At 41.8% G+C, this 15003-nt stretch overlaps 1 protein-coding gene across 1 annotated transcript; it reads right to left on the bottom strand.

Moving 5' to 3' along the window:
* Positions 1–12406: 12406 nt before the first annotated feature.
* On the bottom strand, positions 12407–13357 carry LOC123932831 (olfactory receptor 7G1-like). The gene has a single exon (XM_045991474.1). It carries the CDS (start codon positions 13343–13345, stop codon positions 12407–12409), a length of 939 nt encoding a protein of 312 aa, XP_045847430.1. The 5' UTR covers positions 13346–13357.
* Positions 13358–15003: the final 1646 nt, after the last annotated feature.

The raw sequence follows: 15003 nt of genomic DNA, 5'->3' as shown, positions 1-15003 counted from the left end.
GGCTAACAGACACATGAAAAAAATGTAGAACATTATCAGCCATTAGGAAAATTCAAGTCAAAACTACATTGAGGTACCACCTTACACCAGTTAGAATGGTAAAAATTAACAAGGCAGGAAACAACAAATGTTGGCAAGGATGTGGAGAAAGGGGAACCCTCTTACACTATTTGTGCAAATGCAAGCTGGTACAGCCACTTTGGAAAACAGTATGGAGATTCCTCAAAAAGTTAAAAATAGAGCTACCCTATGACCCAGAAATTGAACTACTGGGTATTTACCCCAAAGATACAGATACAGTGAAAAGAAGGGGCACATGCACCCTGAAGTTCATAGCAGCAATGTCCACAATAGCCAAACTGTGGAAGGAGTTGAGATGCCCTGCAACAGATGAATGGATAAAGAAGATGTGGTCCATATATACAATGGAATATTACTCAGCCATCAGAAAGGATGAATACCCACCATTTGCATGGACATGGATGGAAATGGAAAGGATTATGCTAAGTGAAGTGAGTCAAGCAGAGAAGGACAATTATATGGTTTCACTCATATGTGGAACATAAGGAATAACACAGAGGATATTAGGGGAAGGAAGGGAAAACTGAAGGGGATGAGTCAGAGGGGGAGATGAGCCATGAGAGACTGCGGACTCCAGAAAACTATCTGAGGGTTTCAGAAGGGAGGGAGGTGGAAGAATGGGGTAGCCAATGATGGGGAAGCCTGGTGATGGGTAGTAAGGAGGGCATGTGATATAATGAGCAGGGGTGTTATATGCAAATAATGAATCATTGAAAACTATATCAAAAAGTAATGATGTACTAAATGAAATAAGTCAATCAGAGAAAGACAATTATATGACCTCACTAATATGAGGAACTTAAGAAAAAAGACAGGATCATGGGGAAGGGAGGGAAAAATGAAACAAGATAAAACCAGAGAGGGAAACAAACCATACAAGACTCTTAATCTGAGGAAACAAACATGGGTTGCTGGAGGGGAGGGGGGTAAGGGGATGGGGAGACTGGGTGATGGACGTTGGGAAGGGTATGTGCTATGGTGAGAAAAAAAACTAATGATGTAAATTGGAGGGGGAGACAAACCATGAGAGACTGTGGACTGCGAGAAACAAACTGATGGTTTTGGAGAAGAGGGGAGTGGGGGGATGGGTGAGCCTGGTGGTGGGTATTAGGGAGGGCACATATTGAATGGAGCATGGGGTGTGGTGCATAAACAATGAATTCTGGAACACTGAAAAGAAATAAAATGAAAAAAAAAATCCTAATGGTGACCACCATAACATAATATAAATAAATAAATAATAACAGCTACATGAGAGAAAGAATCAAATGCACAGACTCTTCAAAATAGAGGAAAATTCAAACAATTATTGGTCCTTGGAAGACAAAGAACTTCAAGACAGTGCAGATTTATAAGATACTTAGAAGATAATCAAGTGCCCTAATAGGATTGTTCTGTGAAGCAGTGGTGCTCCCTCACCTGGGGGAGACAGAAGTGGCCATGACAGCCTTTATCATTTGGTGTATTACTTAGAGCCAGAACTCAGAATGTGACCCAAACCAGCATTTGCTTTGTGAATGAGAAAAACTGTTCAACTGTATGGAGGCATTGGTGTCTTCAATATAGAGTGAAACTACCATCAAGTCTTATGGGGATGTTGTAGTGATGAGCAGTGCATAGAATAAAAGCAGCCAGCACAGCACTCAGCATATGGGACACTGCTAGTAACATTTACTGTCTATGTGTGTGTTTGTGTGTGTGTGTGTGTGTGTGTGTGTGTGTGTGTGTGTGTGTGAGGTTTTTGGTCCATGAACAATGGCACCTAGAGTATTTCATTTCTCAGAAGGAAGCAGTGAGAAGGGTAACAGAGGAAAGGCAATAAAAAGAGAGTACACCCTTACCATGATAACTGCAAATTTCAGAGAAGTGTTTATGAGTTGAAACTCTAGCTGGGAAGCTTTATTGTGTAGAAGAGGAATGACGTGCCCAGGAATGATGTCAGTATTCATTTGGCATGGACAGATGATGAACTACATAGCAATCAAAGTGAATTAAAGAAAAAATGAGTACCCAACATTTGCATCAACATGGATGGAACAGGAGGAGATTATGCTAAGTTTCACTTATTTGTGGAATATAAGGAATAGCATGGAGAACATTGGGAGAAGGAAGAAGAAAATGAAGGGGGGAGGGATCAAAGGGGGAAATGAACCATGAGAGACTATGGACTCTGGGAAGAAAACTGAGGGTTCTGGCAGGGGGATGGGTGAGCCCAGTGATGGTTATTAAGGAGGGCACGTATTGCATGGACCACTGGGAGCTCTATGCAAACAATGAATCATGGAACACTACATCAAAAACTAGTGATGTGGCTGCGCCAACTTGCATTCCTACCCAATGTTCATAGCAGCAATGGCCACAGTCGCCAAACTGTGGAAAGAACCAAGATGCCCTTCAACAGACGAATGGATAAGGAAGATGTGGTCCATATATACAATGGAGTATTATGCCTCCATCAGAAAGGATGAATACCCTACTTTTGTAGCAACATGGACGGCACTGGAAGAGATTATGCTGACTGAAATAAGTCAAGCAGAGAGAGTCAATTATCATATGGTTTCACTTATTTGTGGAGCATAACAAAGAACATGGAGGACATGGGGAGATGGAGAGGAGAAGGGAGTTGAGGGAAATGGAAGGGGAGATGAACCATGAGAGACTATGGACTCTGAAAAACAACCTGAGGGTTTTGAAGGGGTGGGGGATGGGAGGTTGGGGGAACCAGGGGGTGGGTAATAGGGAGGGCACGTATTGCATGGAGCACTGGGTGTGGTGCAAAAACAATGACTACTGTTACGCTGAAAAAATAAATAAATCTAAAAAAGTTAAAAAAAAGGTAAGAAAAAATTACATGAGAAAACTTCAAGTATATATTGAAATCTCTCGGGCTATAATCCCTAAAAAAAAAAAAAAGAAAAAGAAAAAAAAAACAGCAAAAAATAACAGAGAGACCACAGTGAAGTGCCAGGTTTCCCACTAATTGATATGATCAAGTTTAGACACTTCACTGCCCTCATTCTTGGTGTTCTTCTTGCAATAAATCATAGAGATATAGGTGAAGCCCTCACATCATAAGTTTATACAATCTTGACTCTTTTCCTTCTCCAGGGGAACCAGTATACTGACTTTACATACATTATTCCCCTGCAGTTTTTACTATGATTAGTAGTATCCTCTCATAAAAAAACTTACATTCTTTTGCATTTTAAAAGCTTTATATACGTGGAACTAACAGTACATGCCATTTAAAGCTGGCATGCATGCTTATGCTATTTATTTTTTCATTATGTTGGTATATTTAGTCCCATTCACTAATTTTAATTACCAGAGAGTATTACATGATATTGTTACATCAGTTTATTTCTCCACTCCCTAAGTGATAGTTATTATGGTCAATGTCTTTTATCCTATGTATGTTCATGAAGACATGCGCAGTATGAAACTATGCGTGGGGGATACCATCATATTCAAGATTGTATTGTGTCTGGGAAGGGGAGAACAGGAAAGGAGGGGGAGAAAAAGAGGTGCTTTCTCTTTGCATATACACACATTTTTTTCTACTTTATGAAAAAGACCTGAAGCCAGTATAGCAGAATGTCAACATTTGCTCATTCTGGAATGAGTGGAAAGGTGGACATATGTTTTTTTGTTATACATCTCTGCTATTGTTATATAAAATGCTTAGTAATTTTATGAAGAGAAATTACATGTCCTAGGAAAGTACCTGGCTGTGTCTCTCTGTATCTGACTCCCTTCCTTGTGTCCTCAAGTGAGCTACAGGGATAATACACTTGTCCCTGCATGGTATGTTAGGAATCAGGAATGCAAGTAAAAGGAAGAGCTGACCCAAACCCTTCCCCAGAACCATCACAAGAATTCAAGTAAATGTGGGGCACCTGGGTGGCTCAGTGGGTTAAGCCGCTGCTTTTGGCTCAGGTCATGATCTCAGGGTCCTGGGATCGAGCCCCGCATCAGGCTCTCTGCTCCACAGGGAGCCTGCTTCCTCCTCTCTCTCTGCCTGCCTCTCTGCCTACTTGTGATCTCTCTCTCTGTCAAATAAATAAAAAAAATCTTTAAAAAAAAAAAGAATTCAAGTAAATGTGAAAAGAGTGTATAACAGTCAATCTTTTTTTAAAAGGGGCCAATTTCTACTCAGGAGGAAAATATGTTCTGTCATGTTTTAGAGAGATTAGGAGACCAGCTGATTGAGACTGGGGTCAGTATCTGTACAAATGGGAACTCGTTAACAGGAAAACAGGCTGGAATGCATGGGACACTGGGTCTCATCATTTAATGCGTGCACACTCCTCATTGCTTCCCCTGGATGAATCTGTAGTAAAATGCCTGCCCTCCTTACTGAAGCATTAACTAAAGGATTTTCAGTTACCTGGCTGGCATCAGTGTGGAGTGGTGCTTGACATGTCACCTAGATACAAAGATGGAAGATCTGTCTTCAGGAAGGGCAGCAAGACCAAATGAGGCAATGGGCTTGTGGTCAAGAAAGATCATTCCTGTACGGAGCCTCAAGTGTTCTTCTTCCTGATTAGGTAAGGGCTGTAGAATGAGGTTGTCACAGGCTGACTCTTTACAATGTTCTATCCCTAGGGGTGGGGGGTGGGGGTGTCAATATCCAAAGCTCCTCATTAGACAACATTTTTAGTGTCCTTCTGATCCCTGGGCTCTGCAAATCCTTAAAGACTGAGACTCTAGAAGAGAAGGATGCCTGATGGCTAATCCTTGAGCCTGTGAGGCCAGGTGTATGTCATCTATTCTCCCCATCTGTTCATGCTCACCTCCGTCTCACACACCTTGCACACATATACACACACTCCTTTTCTAGTGAACTCTAGGCTTCTTTTAAAGTTACAAAGGTATCACTATGTGATTAATGATATCTCAAGGGCTGATTCCAATTTTAAGTGTGCAAATATTTATGTGCTGGGTGTAAATAATACGTTTATAAATATAGTTAAGTTATTATAAGATTCACCTCCTGCAGATAGTTCACCTTTAGAGTCATTGAATGTTTCCTGTATTTTCTTTCTCTTCCTTATATTTTACATGGGAATATATCATCTACTCTTTGTGATTATTGTGGCTGTGATCAATGTAGACAGACTTTATCCTCTCTTTTTAAACTACTACACATTGGTTAATAGAATTTAAATTTAAAAATTTTTTTAAAAACAAAACAAACTTTTCCCCCTAGATTTTATTTACTTATTTGAGAGAGGGAGAAAGAAAGAGAGAGCATGAGTGGGATGAAGGGTAGAAGGAGAAGCAGACTCCCCACTGAGCAGCAAGCCTTAGGTGGGGCTTGATCCTGGGACTCCAGGAACCCAATCTGAGTGGAAGGCAGATGCTTAATAGACTGAGCTACCCAGGCACCCCTCTTTTTAAACTTTCATGATTACCTGTTCCAAGTTCTGCACTATAGATACAGCACATATTTTTCTTCCCACTGTGGAATTTGGATTGAATTACGTCCATCAACAGATGAATGGATAAAGAAGATGTGGTATATATACACAATGGAATACTATGCAGCCATCAAAAGAAATGAAATCATGCCATTTGCGACGACGTGGATGGAACTAGAGCGTATCATGCTTAGTGAAATAAGTCAATCGGAGAAAGACAACTATCATATGATCTCCCTGATATGAGGACATGGAGAAGCAACATGGGGGGGTAGGGGGATAGGAGAAGGGTTCTTCATTTTTAATTGGATTGTGACAAAGTATGACATCACCTAAAGGTGGTAGTGTGCAGGTTGTGAATCACCCAGACATTTCCTCTGTAATTCAATAGGTATGGATGATACTCCCTGTTAATGTTCACTTAAAAACATATTTCTTTAGGACTTTGGTGTTATGCCCGAGTTTTCGCATCTGAGAGACCACCAAGGAGCCAACACTGATGTAATCACACGAGGGTTTATTTGACAAGCTTAAGCTTGGGCCCAAGTGTACCCGACACAGCGGAGTAGGGACTTGGACCCTGAGGTGACATGCTTAAGCTTGGGCCCAAGTATACCCGATACAGTGGAGTAGGGACTTGGATCCTGAACCAGATTACAATCAGGGTTTTTAAAGGCAGAGTAGGGGTGGACTCAGCGGTGGGTGAGGACGAAGGGGGTGTTCAGAATGGCTGTCAGGGTAAAGAAGACTGTCAGGATATTGGAGGCCTAGTTACTATCAAGCCGAGGCCGTTTTTCCCTCTAATGAGGCACTAACATGAAGACAGTTGGGAGTTTCCTGGTAGAATGTCACATTCCTCCTATCAAGCGTCCTTGTAAGTGAGATTTAGCATTGGGACATTTGTAAACCGAGGGAGACCCCTGTCTTGCAGGATTGTGATTTCTGCAAGTTAACTATTTGTTCACACATATTACCAAAGGCAGGGGAGCGGGTGGAGAGGGGGTGCAAGGTTCCAGCTTTTGCTTTGTCAAGATGGCTGTACTTATGTCAGGGCTAGACTCGAGGTGGATACAGCCTTTTTTCTCTTGGCCTCCACATTGGTATTTTCATCTATTCAGTAATTTATTTCACATTTAAAAAATATTTTATTTACTTACTGAAGAGAGAGAGAGGGAGCATGAGCAAGGGGTTGGGTAGAGGGAGAGGGAGAGGCAGACTCTTCATTGAGTGAGTGACCGATGCAGGGCTCCATCCCATGTGGGTGAGATCATGATCTAAGCTGCAGTCTGATGTTTAATTGACTGAGCCACCCAGGTACCCCTATTTCACAATTTTTAAAATGTAAATTCAAGTTTGTTAACATACAGTATAATATTGGATGAGTAGAATTTAGTGATTCATCACTTACATGTATCACCCAGTGCTCATTACATCCTGTGCCCTCCTTAATGCCCATCATTCATTTAGCCCATCCCCTGCTCACCTCCCCTCCAGCAACCCTCACTTTGTTCTCTATAGTTAAGAGACTCTTATGAGGTGGGGAGAGAAACCAAGATGGTGGAGTAGTAGGAGACCTTAGTTTCTTTGATCCCAGGAACTCAGTTAAATGGCTTTCAAATCATTCTGAACACCTGCAGATGCAACTGGAGATCTAAGGAAAGAATAGCTGCAACTCTACAAATAGAAAAGTATCACTTTTTGCAAGGTAGGAGGTGTGGGGAAGTGAATCTATGGCCATATATGGGAAGATAAACCATGGGGGGAGGGAGCCTCTCTGTAAGCCAGCTACCAGAAAGTGATATAACAGTGAAGCACAAAAATCAGAACTTTCAGAAGTCTGCTCTGGTGAGAGATGTCACTGAGGTGGCTAAGCGAGGCTGGAACCCTAGCTGGGACAGTGTGGTCTCAGGATCTTTGGAGTCACAGGAAGACCAGGGGTGCCTGAGTGCAACAGAGTTCCCAGGCATTGGAGCAGGGAAGCTGGCTGTAATCAGCAAGCCCAGGAGTGGGCTCTCAGCTCTGGGTTGCCACAAATCAGAAGCCAAGTCAGTCGGGTGACTGCTCTGTGAGCAGGGGCCCAGCAAGCATCAGAACCAGCAAGAACCTACTTCCTTCCGCAGGGAGGAGTGACACAGGAGCATGCCACAGGAGTCTGCAGGGTTTGGAGACTTGAAGGTGAACATGTGTCTGAGATAGAAATGCTCAGTCACAGGCTGGGTGAGCACAGAGTGCTGATAGAGACCAGGGAGACAGAAGAGATTGACTGCTTTTCTATGGGGGCTCACTGAGGAGTGGGTCCCTGAGCTTTCGGCTCCAGGTCCACAGACCAAGAGCCTGCCATTTTCATTCTCATCTTCTAAAGACTCACGGAAAGCCTTCAGGAACAAAAGCCACCTAGAGCAAACCAGCAAACCAGAGCTGAATACTTAACCTGGGAAAGGTGGTGCAGTTCTGGCCAGGTCAAATACACTTGAGAATCAAAGTAGCAGGCCCCTCCTACAGAAGATTAGCAAGAACATCCAGCCAAGATCAAGTTTACTGATCAATAAGAACTGCAAAACTCCAGTTTGAGAGGGGACAAGTGTGGGGGTGGGGGTGACAGGGTGATGGGTATTAAGGAGGGCAAGTGCTGTGATGAGCACTGGGTATTATATGTAACTAATGAGTCACTGAACACTACATCAGAAACTAGTGATGTACTATACAGTGGCTGACTGAACGTAATAAAAAAAAAATTGCAAAACTCCAGTGCTAGGGGACTATACATATAGAATTTATGGTTTTTCCCCGCCATGATTCTTTAGTCTTTCAATTTTAATTTTTTCTCTTTCCTTTTTCAACCAATTTGTTATTTTATGAACTCTTTATAGAAATCTTTTTAAATTTTCATTTTTACAGTTACATTCTATCCCCCATTGTATTTAACTTTATGTGTGTGTGTGTGTGTGTGTGTGTGTGTGTGTGTGTGTGTGTGTATACTTTCATTACAATTTTGAGATATAGTTTCTTCTAACAAACCCACCAAAATACACTCAGGATATAGTGTATTGCTCTGTTCACCTGTTTATATCCCTCCCTTTTTTCTGGTTTTTTTTTCTCTTTTGTGTTTTCTTGTCTTAATTTTCATTTTTACAGTTACCTCCTATCCTTTCATTGTATTTAATTTTATTTTTGTACATACATAAGTTTTTCTTTCTTTGCAATTTTGAGATCTAGTTTTCTAACAAAGAGACCAAATACACACAGGATCCAGTGTATTGCTTTATTCTGTCCCCCTGTGTGATTATATTCTCTCTTTTCCTTTTCTTTTCAGTTTATTTTTTTGGTTTCAGGTCTCTTCTGATTTGTTTAGTGTATATTTCTTTGGGGTTGTTGTTGACATTTTATTACTTTATTCTCTTTTTCATCTATTCTTCTCTGGACAGAATGACAAGATGCAAAAATTCACCTCAAAAAAGAACAAGAGGCAATACTGACTTCCAGGACCTAATCAGTATGGGCATAAGTAAAATGTTGAAACTGGAGTTCAGAAAAATGATTGTAAAGATACTAGCTGGGCTTGAAAAAAAGCATGGAAAACACTAGAGAATCCCTTTCTGGAGAAATAAAAGAACTAAAATCTAATCAAATCGAAACAAAAATGGCTGTTAATGAGATGTAATGAAAATGGAGGCTCTAACTGCTGGATAAATGAGGTAGAAGAGAGAATTAGTGATAGGGAAGATGAAATGATGGAGAATAAAGAGGCCGAGAAAAAGAGAGAAACAACTGAGGGATCACAAGGGGGAGAATTCAGGAGATAAGTGATCCCATAAAGAGAAACAATATTAGAATAATTGGGATCTCAGAAGAAGAGGAAAGAGAGAAGGGGGGACAGAGGAATAGTAATAAAAATTTAAAAATTAAAGTAAGAAGGAAGATAGATCCTATTTCCCATAGAACTGGAGCTTTGCAGCATCTATGATCAGTAAACTGGTGTATGTGAGGTGTTTCTGCTGGTCTTCTGGGAAGGGATGTGCCGCTCTGATTCTCAGGTGGACTTGCCCTAGTGGAGAAGCACCTCACCACCTAGTGGATGGGGCTTGGTGTAAGTGGCTCTGGGCTCCACTAGGTGGCACAGTTTTTAAGTGCTGAAGGCTTTCAGCCCTAATATACTGGATGAAAATGGCTGTGCCCTGCTCTCGAGCTGCAGAGCTGAGAGTTCATGTCCCCCACTCTTCAGGAAGCCCTCACAAAAAAGCAGTCAATCAGTTTTGTGTCCCTGGCTTCAGTAAGATACTTGTCTTCACCCTTCCGGTATCCCAGCTGTTTTATCTCAGGTGTGTGGTTGAGCAAATTTTAGGGACTCTCGTGGCTCGTACCCATGCTGATCCTCTGAGGGAGGGTATTGCACATTTTTCCTGTTTGCCAGCCCATGCCAGGCAAGCAGTTGTGCAACTGGGCAGCAGTTGAGTTTATGGCAAGGCAGAGCAGAGAGCTGACACCTAGGCTTGCTGCCCTCAGCTGGAGTCCCTGCTCCTCTGCCTGGGAACAGTGCAGCATGTAGGTGCCACCCACCCTTCTTGTGACCCATGCTGGATCACATGGTCAAGATCCTCTGACCATACTGTCCATGCTTGGGCCTCCACACTCCTTCCCCACCTGAGTGCCTTTAAGTGATGCACAGCCCTGGTGGTGGTGGACTTCTAAAATTTCATATTTTGTGCTCCACTGCTTATAATATTTTCTGTAAGCAGGTGATCCATCTCTACAGGTGTTCTGTGGATGTCAATGGGGGAAGTTCTGCACTAGAACACACCAGGGCAGCAGGCAGAGAGCTGTCCCCCAGTTGTGGTGCTCACATAATACTTCCTCTCCTTACAATGAATCGTACTCCTTTGGTTATCCTGGGAGACCTCTGTCATTTTCCCTTATACACACATCCAGAAAGATACTTCTCGGGGGTGCCTGGGTGGCTCAGTTGGTTAAGCATATGACTTCAGCTCAGGTCATGATCCCGGAGCACTGGGATGGAGCCCCGTGTTGGGCTCCTGGCTCAGCAAGGAGTCTGCTTCTCCCTCTCACTCTGCCACTCTTGCCACTCATGCTCTCTCTTACTCCCTCTCTCTCAAGTAAATAAAATCTTAAAAAAAAGAAAAAGAAAAATACTTCTGTCTGATGGCCCCACATCGTTGTACTTGTGGAAAAAGTGATAATCCCCAACACTGCCAACTTCTTTTTTCTCCTGTCTTATGTTACACTCCTCCACATAAACACTGTTTTATTCACAATAACACATTATAAAGTTTTGTATAAGAGCCCTAATTATGCAGCCAACTCTCTTAAGACTTTAATCACTCCATCAGTTTTACTCAACCATGTTTCTCTGTGTGGACTCCACCTGAGATGAGTAAGAAGTACTGCAGGAGAAGTAATTAAAATAAATAAAAACTCAGATACATTGGGGTTTTTTTAGCCACATTCTTACCAATAAATCAACGGGAAGGAATTAAAGCAAACAGGGTCTTAGAAAAAGGATGAACATCCATTACCCTGCCTACTCAATTATTTGATTATATTATTCAGACCAGAAAAACTGTGGTGAAGTTAAACAAATATGAATGTTGAAGCAGGTGGTAAAAGTATGTGAGTCCGAAAGGATTACACAAGTTACGAATATAGGCAAGATATTAAAAACTATGATACAAGTTAAATGTGAATTCCTACTATATGTCAGGCGTTGTATTAAGTGCTTGTCATGGTTATGACAGCTGACTACCCAACATGAATTAACCCTAGATGGTCAGTCTAAGGCTTTCTTTCATATTAATCATTTCTCCCACACCAGTAATTATATTAAAAAGGAGCATATGATCCTCTTCTTCGTGGTGATATTTAAGGGGATATCTTCTGGATGATGCCATGGAAAGGTCAATTTTCAAATGGCTCAGGGAATGACAGTCCATTTTCTGTCCCTGGGCATCACAACTGAGTATGACACCTGTGTCTGCTGCTACCATCAGTCCTAGAATGACATCACCTCATGGAGAACTAATGAACTCTCTTATCCTTATACATTCCCTACCTCTGAAAGAAAGATACTTCCCTTTCTTGTTTGAGAATATTAGAGAAAAGTTTTCTTTTCTTCTTCTTATTCTTTTTTTTTAAAGTAGTCTCCGTGCCCAGTGTGGAGCCCAGCACAGGGCTTGAACTCAGGACACTGAGATCAAGACCTAAACTGAGAGCGAGAGTCAGATGCTTAACCACCTGGGATACCAGGCACCCCCAAAGGTTTTCTTTTTATTATTAGAACCAAAGACTTTCAGCTTCAGGTTTACATATTTCACAACTGTCTCAAACCACTGAGATAATCAGATTACACTGATTCTATGGATGATGAAACAATTTGGTGGATTCTGATGTTGCTCCAGAGAAATACAGCTTGATAGGGACAACTCTCAGTGATTACTGAGTGTGGGTAAGAAAGGCCAGCTCCCTTGCCTCATGGTGTAAGCCCATCTGGGGTGAGATTTGCATGGTCCTAGATGTGGGATAAAGTGGAAGCGAGTCTCTGCCTGTAACCATGACTCTGCTTACACCATTTCTCTGCCCTGTCTAACGTCTTCCACTTTTTTTTGTGAACGTGCTGTCCCCCCGAATCTATATAACAGAATTCCAGGATTCAGGTTCTCCCTCTATATAACACTACTCAAAAAACTGAGTTTAGATGCTTGAAATCACTGCCAAACATCACAGAATTAGACAGAAAGCAAAATCAGAATTCAAGCCCATGTTGAAATGCATGTATCCATTATGTTATCTAGTCGTTTTAGATGATCTTGGTGATAGGAGTATTCTGAAAGATCAGAATATCTTTTACTTTGACTCCTTCTAGAAAACTAGCCCAAATATGATGAAACATTATCCTACCTGATTATTTTTTTCAAGGCTTCTTTCATATCCCTGTTGCGCAGACTGTAGGTAAAGGGGTTCATCAATTGAGGAACCACAGTGTACATCACTGAGGCCACCGCAGTGTTTCTGGAAGAGTCAGTAACTGCAGAGCTAATGTACACCCCTAATCCTGTCCCATAGAACAAGGAAACAACTAAGAGATGAGACCCACAGGTGGAAAAGGCTTTATATCTTCTGCCAGCTGATGGCATTCTCAAAAGAGAGTAGAGAATTTTGGCATACGAGAAAATGATCCCAAAGATAGAAATACCACTCAATGCACTAGCCATAAAATTAGCCAAGATGGTATTGATGAAGGAATCAGAACAGGCGAGCTTGATGACCTGTGCAAGTTCACAGAAAAACTGGGGGATTCCCAAGTCAGTGCAGAAGGACAGTTGCAACACCATCAGACTGTGGAGGAGGGCATCCATGATGCTAATGTACAAAGAGAGTAGAACTAACCATCCAGAGAGGTGGGGGTTCATGATAACGGTGTACCTCAGTGGATGACAAATGGCAACATAGCGGTCATAGGCCATTACTGCAAGGAGAAAATTCTCAAAACCAAGAAAAACCAAGACAAAACAGACCTGGGTGATGCAGCCTGTGTAACTGATGTGCTGGTTCTGTGCTTGGATGTTCACCAGCATCTTTGGGATGGTGGTTGTGCTTAAGCAGATGTCAGTAAAGGACAGGTTGGAGAGGAAGAAGTACATGGGGGTGTGGAGGTGGGAGTCAGAGATGACAGCCAGGATGACGAGCAGATTTCCCAGGATAGTGACCAGGTACATGGACAGGAACAGGCAGAAGAGGAGGGGCTGCAGTTCTGGATCATCTGTCACTCCCAGAAGAAGAAATTCTGATACATCTGTTTGGTTTCTGGGTTCCATGTTGTTAATATAAGACATTGGGTGACAAGAGAATAAAATGTTTGGTCAAATGGACCTTCAGCAGCAGTACCTGGGAACTTGTTAAAAATGCCAATTTTTGGACCCCACTCCAGACTTACTGATGAAAAGCTCTAGGGATGATGACAGGCAGTCTGTTTTAACAAGCTTTCCAGATGATTCTGACATATGATAAAATCTCAGAACTTCTGTTCTCAAAAAATGTTTATCTATATTGTGAACCCAAGTGAATATTCAAATCTTTCCTCTGTGTATTTCTCCCTCCGTCCTTCTTCTCTCCCTCGTCCTCTTTCCTCCACGTAGTTTATCAGCCAGATTTTTAAAAAGATTTTATTTATTGATTTGAGAGTGTGAGAGAGAAAGTGACAGAGCGTGAACAGGGAGGGGGGCAGAGGGAGACGGAGAAGCAGACTCCCCGCTGAGCAGGGAGCCCCACAGAGGGCTCAGTCCCAGGACCCTGAGATCATGAACTGAGCCAAAGGCAGTTGCTTAACTGACTGAACCACCCAGATGTCCATCAGCCAAAATTCTAATGAGCAGTGAGTGTCTAACATGTATCAAGTTTTGAGAGTGAAAAAGAAACATGGCTTTATTTCTTTAGAATTATTCCACACCTTCAAAAAATCAAACATACAAGAATAAAATTATAGGGGCTCCTGGGTGGCTCCATTGGTTAAGGGTCTGCCTTCAGCTCAGGTCATGATCCCAGGGTCCTGGGATTGAGCCCTGTGTCAGGCTCCTTGCTCAGTGGGGAGCCTGCTTCTCCCTCTGCCTGCTGCTCCCCTGCTTGTGCTCTCTCTCTCACTTTCTGTTTCAAGTAAATAAAATCTTTTAAACAAAAGAATAAAATTACAGAATTCATCTATCTTTAGGATGTTCTTCCCCTAATGTAACAGATGACATGGGGTCACAAACAGCAACAAAAATCCCAGGTAAATGGGGGAAAGGATAAAATGCAAAGGATCCTGAAAAGATGAATAAAAAATAATAACAGTTTGTCTTTGGGAGATAGAGGTTTATAAGTTGACATTAACACCAGGCATCCTAAGAGGCACGTCCCTGTGCAACAGTGGTTGTGTCTTTCCTGAGGGACACAAGTGGCCAACAGAGGATCAGTCACTTGTTATAATACTTAGATACTCTGAATTTAATCCAGGCTCCAGTACTTGCTTTGTGAAAAAGGAAACGTTTTTAACTTTATTAGAATCCCAGTGTTCTTGTGTATATATTGGTAACTATCATAATACTTTATGGGATTGTTGCACTGAGGAAAAATGAATAGGCTTCAATCAGTCAGCACAGTGCTCAGCTTATGAGACTCTCATAGTGACATTTCTTACTGTGATTTTTTTTTCTGCCATGAACAATAGCATCTGGCATGTTTCACTCCTAGGGTAGAACTGGTGGGTTGGTACAATTTGAGGAAAGAGGAAAGTAAGAGAACACCCTTGGTGTGATAATTGCAAATTTCAGGGTTGGGTTTCTGTGCCAAAACTCCCTCTAGCAATCTTGGCCATGTGCAAGGGAAAGGAAGGAAATATCAACATATCAATATTTATTTGGCATGAACATAAAGCAATTAAAATAAACTAAATATTAGAATAAAATAGATCTATGAATCAATATAAGCAATGAAAACCAACAAGAGATAAAATTTT

Source organism: Meles meles, chromosome 20 (genome assembly GCF_922984935.1).
Source record: "Meles meles chromosome 20, mMelMel3.1 paternal haplotype, whole genome shotgun sequence".
Taxonomy (NCBI): domain Eukaryota; kingdom Metazoa; phylum Chordata; class Mammalia; order Carnivora; family Mustelidae; genus Meles; species Meles meles.
Note: the sequence above shows the minus strand (reverse complement) of the source record. Positions and strands in the feature narration are given on the sequence as shown.

Excerpts from the sequence above, each read along its gene's own strand:
- LOC123932831 (XM_045991474.1), bottom strand. The coding sequence starts at position 13,345 with ATGTCTTATATTAACAACATGGAACCCAGAAACCAAACAGATGTATCA.